This window comes from Suncus etruscus, chromosome 1 (assembly GCF_024139225.1).
Source record: "Suncus etruscus isolate mSunEtr1 chromosome 1, mSunEtr1.pri.cur, whole genome shotgun sequence".
NCBI lineage: Eukaryota > Metazoa > Chordata > Mammalia > Eulipotyphla > Soricidae > Suncus > Suncus etruscus.
This window is the reverse complement of record NC_064848.1, coordinates 149578379-149593721: the sequence shown is the minus strand read 5'-3', so window position 1 is coordinate 149593721 and position 15343 is coordinate 149578379. Positions and strand designations below refer to the sequence as shown.

The window sequence follows — 15343 nt, the reverse complement described above, 5'->3', positions numbered from 1 at the left end:
TGAAGTAAATAGGAAGCAGATAGTACAACCGATAAAGCCCTTGCCTGGCATGTTGTCGACCTCTGTTCAAAGCCTGGTGCCACTTGTGCTTCCCACTCCCCTCCCCAAGCAATGTCAGGAGTGGCCTCTGAGCACAGAGCCAGGAGTAGCCCTTGAGCACTGTCGAATGTGGTTTTAAAAAAAAGATACTGTCGGAGCCGGAGCGATAGCGCAGCGGTATGGCGTTTACCTTTCACGATTCTGATCCAGGACGGACCTTGGTTCAATCCCCGGCGTCCCATATGGTTCCCCAAGCCAGGAGTAACCCCTGAGCATCAAACGGGTGTGGCCCAAAAAACAAAACAAAACAAAACAAACAAACAAACACAAAAGATACTGTCCCAGAAAATAGTAAAACGTGGCTTTTGAGCCAGAGAGACGGTCCCATGGGCTCAGTGTATGTAGGAGGCCTGGGTTGGATCGCCAGCACCAACCACATGGCCCTTGGCAAGCACCCATGGGAATGGATTCTGATTTGCTGTTTGATTTCAGCTCACCCCTCCCTGGAAATGTACAGTGGGATTCAACACAGGGGATGAAGGGGCAGAATGGAACCCATTAGAAGGCATTATTGGGGGGGGGGGAGTTGTTTTGCTTTCCACAGTCTGCAGGTTTTTTTTTTTGTTGTTGTTATTGTTTTTTTTGCAGTCTGCAGTTTTATCTGCAGTTTGGGAATAGAACCTGGAACCCAGGTTAGCCTATGCAAGGCAAATGCCCCATCTGCTATACTTGCTTTTTTGTTCGTTTGTTTTGGGGCTACACCCGGTGATACTCAGGGGTTACTCCTGGCTCTGCACTCAGAAATCACTCCTGGCTTGTGGGAACATACGGGATGTCAGGATTCGAACCACTATCCGTCCTGGATTTGGCTGCGTGCAAGGCAAACGCCCTACCACTGTGCTATCACTACAGCCCCTGCCATATTTGCTTGAACTCTCTGCTGCCCCAAATAATCATCACTAAAGAAACTGTCGAGGGCCAGAGCAATAGCATAGTGGGTAGGACGTTTGCCTTGCTTGCAAATCCAGGGCTACCCATATGTTCCCCAGAGCCTGCCAGGAATAACTCCTGAGTGCAGAGTCAGTAGTAACCCCTGAGAGCCACAGAGTGTGGCCCCCTAAAAAACAAAACAAAACAAAAAACCTGTCAGGCCAGAGCAATAGCACAGCAGATAGGGCATTTGCTTAGCACACGGCCAACTCAGGTTCGATTCCTGATATCCCATGTGGTCCTCCAAGGCTGCCAGGAGTGATTTCTGTGTGCAGAGCCAGGAGTAAACCCTGAACACCGTTGGCTGTGCCCCCCCCAAAAAAGTTTACACGTTTAAATGTTTGTTTCTTTTGGTAACAGTCTTTAGAGAACATCATATGACTCAGACCCAAACCTTGGAGAGTGACTACCATTTTTTTCTAGAGGGTAGAAACAAATGGCAAACGTTGTTGTTGTTGTTGTTGTTGTTTTGGGGGGGTCACACCCAGCAGCGCTCAGGGGTTACTCCTGGATCTATGCTCCTGGCAGGCTCGGGGGAACCATATGGGATGCCGGGATTCAAACCACCGACTTCTTCATGCAAGGCAAATGCCTTACCTCCATGCTATCTCTCCAGCCCCAGAAGCCAGGGAGAGTCTTTCTCTTCCTGTCTCTTCATGGGCAGGATGTTGGGTAAGTGCAGAGAGAGGACAAGCATTTGGGCTTGTGGGTGGAGGTGGGAGACAGCATTAAATTTCCCTTCTTTCTTTTTTCCTTCCTCCTATGGTCCCCTGAGCCTCAAGATGAGTGATTCCCAAGGGAGGGAAGTGAAAAGCATTTATTTGTTTGCCTCGCACACAGCCCAGAGGACCCAGATTCAATTCCTGACATTGCATTTGGTCCCCAGAGCACCACTCTAAGTATAGAGCCATGATGAATGTGGCCTGAAAACCAAAAGAAAACCAAAAAGAGGGGCCAGAGAGATAGTACAACAGGTTATATGGGGCTGACCCAGTTTGGGTCCCTGGCACCACACATGCAGCCAGAAGTGATTTCTGAGTACAGAACCAGGAGTAAGCCCTGAGTACCTCCTGGGGTGCCCTCCCGCCCCAAAGAGTCCGAGCTTCTTTGAAGATGTGGTGGAGGGTGGCGCTTGGATTTCAAGACTATTCCTGCTACTGGCAGATCAATCAATGGGAGACAACTCAGAGGCTGAGCCCCCTGGGTTAAATCCCCGGCAAGCCTGGCACCTTAGCAACTGCCAAGATTGACTCCCAAGACAGAGCTCCCACTCGCAGCCAAGCACTGCTGGGAGTGGCCAAAATAAAAATCAACAACAAAGAACACATTAAAACTTTTTGGTTGTGTGTATGTGTATTTGTCTATGTGTGAAGGCACACCCGGGAGTACTCAGGCTCTGTGCTCAGAAATCACTCCGAGTAGCATCTGGGGGGACCATATGGGTTACCAAGGATCCGACTTAGGTCTGCCACGTGCAAGGCAAACGCCTTACCTGTTTTCCTAATTCTGAAGCCCAATTTTGATATCTTTGGAGAGGGTTTCACAACCAGCAGAATGGCATTTGGGGCTCCATATGGGGTACCTAGGATAAAACCTAGGTCTGCCACGTGCAAGGCAAGCACCTTACCTGTGTTTACTAACTCTGAAGCCCTGTTTGGTGTCTTTTGGGGGGTGGGGTCACGACCAGCAGAATACTCAAGAGTGCATTATTGGCCCTTTGCTCCGGGAATTGGTTCCAGCGCTGCTCCAGGGACCTTGCAGCAGCAGTACTGGGGGACTTGAACCCGGGTTTGCTGCACGAAAATCAAGTGCACCAGCAGGGTGAGTGCTACCTCCCGGCCGGAAATAAATTTAAAAAGCGCTTTTCTTTTTCTTTTCTTTTTTGAGAAAAGATGATCTTCAAGGCATTTTCTTCCCAGATTCTGTTTTTCCTCACCGTCTCTCTCCAACTCACTAACACCCTTGGTCCTCCCCTGCCCATAGTCAGGGTCAGGGAGGTCTCGGCTGGCTCGCAGTTGCAACCCGTTTGCCTCCAGCTCCCAGCGACCCGGAGCCCAGGTGCGCTGGAGCCTCGGGACTACAACTCCCGGCATGCCACGGGGCGGGCGGTCACGTGAGCGCCCGGAAACCCTGGCCGCGGCCCGGGGGTGAGGTGGCGGGCGGGGGCGGCGATCAGCGAGCCGAGTGCGGATCCTACACCATCGGGTGTGACGCGGCGGGCTCAGCCCCTGGCGGGTGCGCGACCCGGGGAGGGGGTCTGCAGCCCGGCTCTGGGCGGAGGGAGGTGGGATCCCCGCGGGACAAACAGGGGCGTCGAGGGGAGTCCCGGGGACCCCAATCCCTGGCACCGCGTGCGCGGCGTGGGGATGCACGATGGGTGTGGCGTCTGTCCGCTTTCTGCAACTAAACCTGGCTGGCTGTAGGCCCTGCAGGGCAGAAGGGAGCGGGGTGGCATGGGGGGAGAAGGGAGGCGGAGGCCTGGGCCCCGGCCTGCAATGCATGCATGCATTGACCTGGAGAGGTGGAAGGGTCTTTTTGCAGGTCAGGTGGGAAGGTTTGGGAAAGAATCACTTTTTCTTGTCTCTTTTTTGGGTGTGTGTGTGGGGGGGGGGCTTGGGGCACACTTGTCTGGTGCTTAGGGTTTACCTAATGGCTCTGAGCTCTGGGATCTGACCTGGCATGGCTGGGGTGGCAAGGGGGGTCCATATGGGATGCTGGGGGAATCGAACCCACGTCTGGAGCCTGTAAGGCAAGATTCGCTGCACTGTCTGGGAACTTTCCCCCACCCCCTTCTTTTTTACAGTTACAGTAAGGGAATTGGGGCTAATGACTTCATCATGCCTTCATTGTTCTTTGTGCGATGTGATCTGTGTTTTTCTCTTTTTAATAGTGACTAATGAGGTTTGGGAGGTAACTCGAACTGAAATGTATTTGGGGAGACATTTCCTTGACTCGGTGAGTGAAGATCTGACTAAACCTTTCTTCAGTATTTTGGTGTTTAAATAATCTCCCCCGATCTTTCCCTTTTGGTGGCTGGCAAGTAGGTAGCTGTTTCTTAAACAAGATTCTATGGTAAGAACTCTCAATGATCTCATTTCTTCATGAAAGGAAGAAATTGAGGCTCAGAGAAGTCTTCAGTGGAGGATTGAAGCTTAACTTTTTTGTGGGCCACAGCCAGCAGTTCTCGGGGGTTACTTGTGGCTGTGCTGGGGGGACCATATGGGATTCCAGAGATCGACCACAAGGCAAACGCTGTTCTATGGCTAGCCCCCAGCTTGATCTTAAATGCCATTTTGTGGCTCACACGCAGGTCCTGATGCTTTTCTGTGCGGTAAGCTCTAGTTTCCAGCACAGGAAATAACCCTGAAACACTACTTTGATAAAGGTCATGTCAGAATTCTGAATCCACCCTGTTCATCTGTGATAATAGAATGTTCCAGCAATGACCATTTACTTGTCTAGGAAAGGATTTTTTTTTGGTAGCTTGTTTTGTTTATTGAGGTGGGGGGCACACTTTGCAGTTCTCAGAGCTAATTCTTGGCTTTGCACTCAGGGACCATATGGAATGCTGGGGATCCAACCCAGGTTGGCCATGTGTAAGACAAGTGCCCTTCTTGCTATACTAACACTCCAGACCCATAGCAAGGAAAGGATTTTTTCATTTTGAAAAGGAGTTAAATCTTCAACCAGGGTTCTATCCTAGGCATAACATGTGATCCCCAAAGTGCTGTCAGGAGTTATCCCTGAACACAGCTGGATGTAGTACAAACAAAGACACCCCCCAAAAAAGAGGAAGAAAGAAAAGTTGTCTTTGGAATCTGTTCAAAACAAGTACGAAGAATGTTGCTTGGTGGAACAAGAGTGGAATAAGAGTATTTTGCAGATAACTGATAGGTACTTTTTATCTGTGGTCATGAAACCATTTAAGTGAATGAAAGTACACTAGTTAAGGGCATCAAATGAGGTAATGTGGGATTTGAAAAACCCAGAAGGGCTGGAGAGATTGTACAACAGGTAGGGCACTTGCCCTGCACTAGGCAAACCTGTGTTCCATTCCCTGCACCCCATATGATTCCCCCTTCTTCCCCCCTACGATTCCCCCCTGCACTGCCAGGATTGGCTTCTGAGTGCAGAGCCAGGATTAGTAAAGTCTTAAAGCACTGCCAATTGTGGCCTAAATCCAAAACCTAAAGTAATTAGTAAGGAAACTCTCTGGAAGTGTGGGACTGCTGGTTTGGACCTCCTGGTGCCATGCAGAGGACTCCCTATGAGTTTACATCCCAGGGGGTGCTGCTCTGCAGCCTGCGCCTTCCACTCCCCAGCCTGAACTCCAGACCTTTGAGCTCGCTCCCTGGCTTTCCCTGCATTTCTATACATAATGACATTTTTATGTTGGATTCATAGCTCTGCGTTGTTGCCTTTGAGTGGGAGGTTTCTAATTATAGCCTGGGTTCTTCCCTTTGAACTTTTCCTCTTCAACAGCACAGCATAGGGCGTGGGTTCGAGTTTAAATACCTACTCACCTCCTCAGAGGTCCTCCTTTCCAAATTCTAGGATCTTCTTTGGGATGTGGGGAGCAAACTGGCAGCTGGCAAGGCAATCACTCTACCTGCTATACTATCTCTCTGACTCCTCCTTTAAGCTTTCTAACAGATTTGGATGAAGCTTAGAGTAAATGTAACCAACCAGTGGAGAAGGGAAGAGAGAGTGATGAGAGAGGTGGTCATTGATGGGGCATCATCAGAATGAACCAAGCTCTGGAGGAAACCTTGCTTGAGGAAAGCTTTTTAGGCAGTGGTATAGCCAAGGATCCAGAGGAAGAAGGGATTAGGTGAGGCAGATGGGCTGATATTAAACAGGAAATGCTACCTCCTGGTGTAAGCTGGAGGGTGGGGAGATAACAAAAAGCACCATAACAGGGTCCCAAGAGCACTGGGCAGCTGTGTGCGTGTGTCCATGTGCTTGTTCATGTGTGCTTTGTGATTGTGCAAGGGTGTAATAGGAGCTGGTCAGTGGGCTGAGTGAGCACAGTGGGCCTTTGGGTGCTCTTTGAAAATTAGTAATGCTGGGTCGGAGAGATAGCACAGCGGTAGGGCATTTGCCTTACACACAGAAGGACGGTGGTTCAAATCCTGGCATCCCATATGGTCCCCCGAGCCTGCTAGGAGCGATTTCTGAGCGTAGAGCCAGGAGTAACCCTGAGCACTGCTGGGCATGACCCCCCCCCCCCCAAAAAAAAAAAAGGAAAAGAAAATTAGTAATGCAAAAAAAAAAAAAGTAAGCCAGTCTCTTCAGACTGTAACCTCTTTCTTTTCCCTCTCACCACTGCCTGAATGGGCGGACGAGGATGAAATACAGGCTCAGGAGCCCAGACCAGAAGTGCCCACAGATGTCTCTGGCTAGTGTGGCAGTGGGGTAGGATTAGGGTTAAGGTTGTGACAGAAGGAGCCTGCAGGGGGCTGTGGCCTTGGACTGGCATGGGGGGGGATGCGGGAGGGGTTGGATGTACATTCTGGAAGGAAGTTAGGGCTGAAGGTGGAAGCAGCAAACAGAGGACTAAAGCCAGTTTCCCAGGGCAGCTTAGAGGCAGCAGGCGGTAGACGCAAACTGGGTTGAAGGGAGCCTGGGTGGGCGGGCAGAGAGGGAAGAAGTGATGGAGGCATGAAAGAGTAGCAGATGGTCTGCTGGCTGGACTGGGGTACCCTCAGAGTATCTGGGTTAGTGTTAGAGCCACTGATTAGGAAGACGTTGGCAGAAGGCATTGGACTAGATAAAAGGAACAGAGAGATGTGAAGGTTTAGAGATGGGCTGGGTTAGAGGTCCAGAGGTTAGAGATGTGTGGGCTTGAGGGTCATATTGAGGGTTTGAGGACTGAGAGTAGCCAACAAGCACACCCTGACTTCGAGGTTGAGAAAGCAGAGATTAGGGAAGTGGGCTTGACTTGCTGGGCAGCATTGCATGCCCTTTGGGGTTTGTGGTTTGAGTCTAACAAGGAAAACCAGCCTGCCTGTGTGATTTTCTCTTTGGCCACACTCAGCTGTTTGGTGCCAAGAAGGAGGCCCGAGACTGGCAGCAAGAAAGCAGAATGGGAGCCTTCCCAGTTCGTAGGAGTCTTTAAGCTCGAGTCAGCACAGGAGGCTTGAGGAGTCGAGTGGTCGTGAGTGCGGGCAGTTCCTTGAGTGACCGAGGAAGGGGACAAGGGAAGTAAGTTGTATGCATGGAGAGGAAGGAAGTTTCGGGGAAGTGACACAGTTCCTGGTGGGGACCAGGAGGACACACTGCTGGCTAGTGGGTGACCCACCTGGCGGTGGTAGCTGTTTCCATGGTGGTGTGGTTTGGGCTCCCTTGTCCCTGCAGGGAAGCCACAAATGTAGGTTAATTTCTTGGAGGGAATATGAGTTTAAAACATACAAAGGGTGCTCGCTTCGGCAGCACATATACTAAGATTGGAATGACACATTAGCATGGCCCTTGCGCAAGGATGACAAACAGATTTGTGAAGCGTTCCATATTTTTTTCCATATATTTTCTTTTTTTTGTTTTTTGTTTTTCGGGCCACACCCATTTGGTGCTCAGGGGTTACTCCTGGCTAAGCACTCAGAAATTGCCCCTGGCTTGGGGGACAATATGGGACGCCGGGGGATCGAACCTGGGTCGCGATCCTTCCTTGGTTAGCGCTTGCAAGGCAGACACCTTACCTCTAGCGCCACCTCGCCAGCCCCCGTTTGTTTTTGTTTTTATTTGTTTTTTTTTTTCATATTTTTTAAGAGGACAAAAAACATACAAAGGGTGCCAGAGAAATAGCATGGAGGTAAGGCATTTGCCTTGCATGCAAAAGGACGGTGGTTTGAATCCCGGCATCACATATGGTTCCCTGAGCCTGCCAGGGGCAATTTCTGAGCGTAGAGCCAGGAGTAACCCCTGAGTTCTGCCTGCTGTGACCCAACCCCCCCCCCAAAAAAATAAAACCCAAAAAAACCCCAAAAATAAAACATACAAGGAACACACACAGACAAAAAAAAAGGGGGGAGAAAACTAGTGAGAATCAGCTAGCTTCCGTTTATTGTAAAGAGGGCAGATTATTATTATAATTAATGGCGGGGTGGATGGGGCAAACAAAGAGCAGTAAAAAGAAGTGTAGAGCAAAACACTTCCAGCTACTTCTCAAGGCTTGTGGTTACACAGATAATAGCATAAGTTTTTTTCGCTAAAATTCTTCAAGTCCTCTAGCTACATAGTTAACAGTGATCCCTTAACATAACTCCCCCTAGCACCTGGCTACATAGATAACAAATATTGCTTCTCCCAACCCACAGAATGTGTGTAGAATATGTTCTGTCTAAAGTATGTTTTTCTCCCAAGGTTACTGGCCTCACTGTTCCCTTTGGCTTGTCACAATGCCTCATGTAACCTTTTAGATTGACCTTTGTAAAGGCAGCCTGCATCCTTGTACAGGCCTTTTGAGAGACTGCTAGAGACTGTTAGGCCTCAGGCGTCTGCCAGAGACTTACTAGGCTTCAGCTCCCCACAGCACGGAAGCAGCTGGGAGATGGTGGTCAGGCCACGGTACTAAATGAAACTTCATTGGTGTTAGTGGCCATGGAGGCCACACTGAGTGCTGGGCCCTGTAGGATTGAGGCTGTGCCTGTCTTGGCAACTGCAGCTCTGCCCTTACTTAGCCCGAAGGAGCAACCTCAATCTTCTCTGATTTGGATTGGTTTGGGCTCTAAATAGAAAGCAACATGTTTGCAGTGTTTTGTTCGAGTAGGTATCTTTTCTTTGAAGTACAGATGGTGGTACTGAGGTTACTTCTGGCTTTGTCAGGAGACCATGTGGCACCAGGGGTTGAACTGCAGTGGGCCATGGACAAGGCGAGCACCATAACCTGAAACTAACTCTCTGGCCTCAAGCAGGCTTGTTTGTCTTGGGGCCACATCCAGAGTGCTCAGGGGTGACTCTTAACTTTGTACTCAGAAATCCCTCCTAGTGGTGCTCAGGGGAACCCAGATTGGGCAGGTGCAAGGTCAGGTGCAAGACCTGACCTGTTCTGGCCCTCAGGCAGGGTTTTATAATGGACTTTTCCACCTGCCACATCATGCCTGAACTGCCTCTTACTCATCATTGGGCACACAACATGGAGCGTTTTGTTCTGGAAAGAACCATAAATGTGGCCTTCTGGGCTGAGAAAAGTCAGTGAGCAGGAACTGGCTTTGGGAAGGAGAACCTGGCTTAGTGGTATTGACACTTTTTGGAGAGCTTGGACCTGATTTGTGAAAAAGCCAGAAGACTACATTGTTATGAATTGGTTGTTGTTGTTTGTTTTTTCTTTTACTGTGTGTGTGGAGGGGCTCACAAGTGGTGCTCTGGGCTGATGGTCCACCCTATGATCCTTGGCAGGCAGTTCTAAGGGGATGGTGCTGCTCAGCTTTTGAGCCTCCCAGGAACAATCTGGGGATAGAACTAGGGTGAGCCATGTGCCATTCACATATCTTAACCTGGCACTGTCTCTATGACCCTCTTTTTGTTTTTGATTTTTGTGCCACACTCAGTGTTGTTCTGATTACTCCTAGCAGGCTCAGGGGACCATATGGGATGCTGGGAATCAAACCTGGGTTGGTTGTGTGCATGGCAAATGCCCTACCTGTTATGCTATTTCTCCAGCCTCACCAGTGGTCTTCTTTAAAAAGATTAAATTAAACATCAGAAAATTGCAGACCAGAAAGATAGTATATCATGTAAGCTTTTGCCTTGCATGCAGTTGATACAGATTAGATCCCTGAGACCACATATGATTCTCTGAGCACAGAGCCGGGAGTCAGCCTTGAGCATCACTAAGTATAATCCAGAAACCAACAGAAGACTAGGCCAGAACAATAGTGCAGTAGGTAAAGCACTTGATTTGCACATGGCTGACTTGGGTTCAGTTACTGACCATTGGCATCCCATACCCATATAGTGCCTCAAGGCCTTCAGGAGTGATTACTTAGTGCAGTGAGGAGTAACCCCTGAGCACTGCCAGGTGTGGCCCCCAAAACCAAAACAAAACAATAAAACCAAAATCAACAAAAGAAAAAACATTTATTTTCGGGAATTTTGGACGTTGGTAGTGCTTGAAGGCTTTTTGGCTGTACTGAGAGGTCACTCCCAGCACTGCCTGGGGACCACGCAAAGCAAGTGCTTTAATTCTGAAACCATTTCTATGGCTCTTGGTTGTTATTTTTTTGTTCTCATATGGCAGTTCTGTACTTTCTTTGCATCAGGAAGCTACCAGATGACATTGTACTTTAGTTCTGAAATCCTCAGCTGAATTTTGGTTCTAGTACAGCAGCATTTTCAGACACTTTAAATGTTAGAAATGGTGGGGCTCAACCATAATCATGCTTGTAATCAGGTGTTTAAATAAAGATATTAAAAAAAAAAAGAAAAATATCTAATTAGAAAAAAAAAAGAGATGGTGGGGCCAGGGTGTTAGCACAGCACGTAGGGTGTTTGCCATGCATGTGGTCAACCTGGGTTTGATCCCCAGCATCCCATATGGTACCCCGAACCTGTCAGGAGTAATTTTTGAGCCCAGAGCCAGGAGTAACCCTTGGACACCACCGGGTGTGGCCTAAAAACAAAACAAGTTAGAAAGGCACACATTTAGTCTAAATTTTGAGCCAGGAAGAAAATAGGATTGCTTCCAAAAGTGGGATATGATTGCAGATTTATGTTTGGTAACAGCTGTCTGTGCATCCCAGGTCTCAGACAACTGGGCCCCCGAATGATTAAAAGCCTTTACTATGCTGATCTGAATGATCCAAAAGGTGGTATTATTAATTATAATTACATAGGACAATGTATTATAGTAATGTTGGTTTTAAATAGCTTTCTGCCAAGAGAGGGCAAAAGTTTAAAACTCTTCTTCAGAGTTCATTATCAAGCTTTTTTCTCCTGTCACTATAGCAGAGAAAAAGATGATTTATTTAGGAATGAAGTACAGATGGTCATTACATAAAGTGATTAAGAGCGAGAGAGATGGTATGGTGGATAGGTGCTTTCTTTGTATGCAATGTACCTGGGCTTGATCCCCAGCACACAGTATGGTGGTTCCTTGAGTCTTTCCGGTGTGATCCCTGAGCTTAGGGACACACACACACACACACACACAAACACACACACACACACACACATACGCCCTGAGCATTGTCAGGTGTGGGCCAAAAGCCAGCACAACACACACACACACACACACACACAAACACACACACACACACACACACACACACACACACACACACACACACACACGCCCTGAGCATTGTCAGGTGTGGACCAAAAGTCAGCACAACACACACACACACACACACACACACATACACACACACACACACACCAGCACATACACTGCAGTTTTTCTTTTTTTCATTTTTGCCCCACACACCCTACTGCGCTCAGGGGTTATTCCACAGATTGCTCCTGGAAGTCTCAATGGACTATATGGGATGCCGGGGATTGAACCGGGGTTCTGTCCCAGGTCAGCTGCATGCAAGGCAAATGCCTTACCGCTGTGCTATTACTCTGGACCCTGCAGTTTTTATTTATTTTATTTTATTTTTGGTTTTTGGATCACACTTGACATCTCTCAGGGATTACTCCTGGCTCTACACTCAGAAATCGCTCCTGGCAGGCTTGGGGGACCATATGGGATGCCGGGATTCGAACCACCGTCCTTCTGCATGCAAGGCAAACACTTTACCTTCATGCTCTCTCTCTGGCCCCTGCAGTTTTTATTAATTTGGGTTCTAGAGACATTTTTACTGGAATACCAATAGCTCCCAGGTTTGTGACTGCTTGGAGGAAGAACAGTTAGGAATGTTGTTTACTTGTTTCTTGCCTGGGCAAAGGGTGCATTTGGCAGAGGTGCATTTTGGGGGCCGGGGAGCTGATTGTATTTAGGCCGTACCCAGTGATGCTTAGGGGTTACTTCTGGCTCTTCACTCAGGAATTGCTCCTGGCAGACTTGGGTAAGGATATGGGATGCCGAGATCTAATCCAAGTGGCCCACATGCAAGACAGACGCGTTATCTTACCCTACTCACTGTACAGTCGCTTCTGCTCCAGCAGGCTTTATTCTTTATACCAAGGTGGTTTGTTTATTTTTTTTTCTTTTCTTTTCTTTTCTTTTTTTTTTTTTTTGTGCTCAGAAATTGCTCCTGGTAGGCTTAGGGGACCATGTGGGATACCAGGGATCAAACCCATGTCAATCCTGGTTCTGCCATGTGCAAGGCAAACACCCTACCTCTGTGCTATCACCCTGGTTTGTTTGTCCTGAGATTTCATATCAAGGTTCTTTAATGCATCTTAGTTGAATTTGGGGGATAATCTTCTCATTTCAAGTAACAGAAATCCTATGGTCTGTCTTTGCAGAGGATGAAATGATGTAAGGCACTCGTTTATTCAGTCTAGACGTGAGAGCCTGCAGCAGGGACCCATCGGGGGAGCATGGCCTGGCCACAGCTGATTCCTCGGGGCGCTGCGCCCTCCCACCTCAGCCACCACCATGTCACTGTGTTCCTGCTCACTTTCTTCAGGTCCGTCTGTGCCACCCTGCCATGCCCTCTGGGAGAGCCGCCAGCCTGAGTGCTTCCTGCGGGAGTAACCTGGGCTGGGTTCTCCTTTCCAGAACCCCAGTCAAATTCAGCCAGTGGCAGGGTGTCCTGTCTGATGGGAGCCCTAAGCTTGGCGCCGACCCACCTACCCAGCCTTGAGGGCTTAAGAGCTCTGGCACCAGTTTGCCTGTTTGTAGGCCTGTAGATAGCTTGGGTGTCACAGGTGGGGTGTCTGGGGGAGGTACCTGGCATTTGGCTCTCAAAAGGTATCAGGGGTACCCCTGAAATCATACAGGGTGCAGGCATCACCCCCATTTCCTAACAGTAGCCTAGGACTGTCTAGTCCTTTTTTTGTTTTGGTTTTAGTTTTTGGATCATACCCAGCGGCGTTCAGGGGTTACTCTTGGCTCTGTGCTCAGAAAACGCTCCTGGGAGGCTAAGGGGACCATATGGGATGCCGGAGATCAAACCGCGGTCTGTCTCAGGTTGACTGCATGCAAGGCAAATGCCCTACCACTCTGGTATCACTCTGGCCCCCTCCTGTCCTTGATGAAGATCCCAGCTGCATGTTCCTGGGATGCCCTGGAGCATGTTTCTTGGGACACTTGATCGACTGGGAGTGTCAGATTCCAACACTGGTCTGATTTAGAGTGGAGCTGCCCAGAATAGCCCCTACTGCCCTTCCTTGGCCCCATCCCATTCACATGACTGTTCTTTTGTTTGGTCCTCCCAGCCCATCTGTTCCAGTCAGAGCCATTGTACCTTTGGGGAGGGGGACTCTAGGCTCTGCTTTGGTGCTCAGGAGCAGGGTAGGACTGTGGCAGGCAGTGCCCTGTGGGCTAACAGGGACGAGGCTGTCCCTACAGAAGGCTCTGTGGACCCCCCAGGCTCTCAGCAGTAGTGGGGGGGAGTAAAATACTTCTTCTGACTATTGAAAGGAAGGGGTATATTAGGGATATATATAACTCAGCTATTCTGTTGACTTCTTCTAAGTAGATACTCGCTTTTATTTATTTTGCTTTGATGGCTGTTCCCCAAAGTGGTACTTCCAGGTTACTCCTGGAAGATTGGGGGATCCTGTAGCTGGGGAGCAACGTTGGTTACAGGAGAAGCATGTGCTCAGTCTGTTGAGCTATATCTCTTGTTTGTTTTTGTTTTTGGGCCACACTGGTGGCACTCAGGGGTTACCCCTGGATCTACGCTCAAAAATCGCTCCTGGCAGGCTCGGGGGACCATATGTTATGTCGGGAATCAAACTGGGTCTGTCCCAGGTTGGCCGTGTGCAAGGCAAATGGCGTACTGCTATGTTATTATTTGGCTCTTTTTTTTTTTAAAGTTTTATCGATGTTGTCTGTCTTGCCTCTTCTACCCCCTTGTCCCCTTTTCCTTTTTCCTTAGTAGCCTGGGCAGAGAGAGTGCAGGAGGTAAAGCACTTACCTTGTGTGCAGCTGTGAGGGGTGTAACCCTGGTTCTAATTCCTGGTACTACATCCAGTGCCATGAGCACTGCCAGGTGTCATTCCTGAGCAGAGCCAGGAGGCAGCCCTGAGTACCTCTGGATGTGACCTCCTCCCCAACCTCATGCCCCACAATAAAAGAGCAGGCTCTGGAGGTTGAGTTAAATGGCTGGTGTCTAGCTGTCCTTTCCAGGTCTCTGTCCCTGCCATTCACTGTTCTGTCTTGGCTCTGTTTGGCAGCTACTCATTGCTCCATGCCTCGAGGAAGACCTTCAGCAATGTCAAAGTCAGTATCTCTAAGCAGTGGACGCCCAGCGTTGCCAACACGTCACTGGAGCTGCCCATTGAGGTGAGAGGCTTCATGGGCCCCAAGCTCCATGTCCTTCTCTCATCCCCTCCCCCTTCATCCTTTCACCTCATCCTCCCCCCACCTCTTCCTGTCATTTATGCCCCCCCCCCCATGGCTCTCTGCTTCCTGTTCTGCATGGTGTCACCTGTGTCATCTCCTTGGGGCCTGTCCCCATCCACAGTGTCTACAGGCTGGCCCGGCTTTTCCAGCAGGTTCTGCACAGACCTGCTCCTGGCTGCCTTGGAGCTTCTGCCTTGTGCCAAGACATGTCCTTTTTTACTTCCTGACTCTGCCTTTCCCTTTGTGTGAAGCCGGGATGCTTCTTTGCCTCTCCAGGGTTCTCCGGCTTCTCTTGAGTTTTTCCCTCTGAATGTGTCCTAGTCTGAGATTTTGGCTTTGACTGACTTTCCAGTTGTTTCTTTAGCTCAGGCTCTTAGTTTCTTGACTTAATTAGGGATCAAGGAAACTCTTTGTTATTTAGGGACAACACCTGCCTGTTTTCATGGCTTACTCCTGGCTCTGTATTCTGGGATCACTCCTAGCAGTGCTGGGGGTTGGGACCCTTACAAGTGCTGGGGAGTTGAATACTGGTCGGCCAATGTTTTAGCCAATGTACTATCTCATCAATCCTCTTTTTATTTTTTTTCTTTCTGGTGGTTGGAACAGTGGTGTTTGGGCCATACCCAGAGATAATCAGGTTATTCCTGGAAGTGCTTGGAGAACCATATATGGTGCCAGGGAACTGCATTAACCACTGTACTATCTCTGGCCCCCAAAACTCACTTGTTTTGGAGATGAACAGTTATATTTGTATGCAGCACTCATATTTGAAAATTCTTTTTTTGTTGTTGTTTGTTTATTTCTAATTTGGGGGCTGCAAATCTATTTTGGCAGATTATAAGGCAAATGTTCTACCTG

General features: G+C 48.9%; 1 protein-coding gene and 1 pseudogene across 1 annotated transcript in view; both read left to right on the top strand.

Annotated features, from left to right (window-relative positions):
- Positions 1–3188: 3188 nt before the first annotated feature.
- The window catches only part of SLC37A3 (solute carrier family 37 member 3), a 38405-nt gene continuing 26250 nt past the window's right edge, over positions 3189–15343 (top strand). The window contains exons 1-3 of the mRNA XM_049774876.1: positions 3189–3264; positions 12439–12602; positions 14317–14425. Coding sequence (XP_049630833.1) covers positions 12514–12602; positions 14317–14425 — 198 coding nt within the window. The 5' untranslated portion in view covers positions 3189–3264; positions 12439–12513. The remainder of the gene's footprint in view (positions 3265–12438; positions 12603–14316; positions 14426–15343) is intronic.
- LOC126028680 (uncharacterized) lies at positions 7446–7545 on the top strand (annotated as a pseudogene).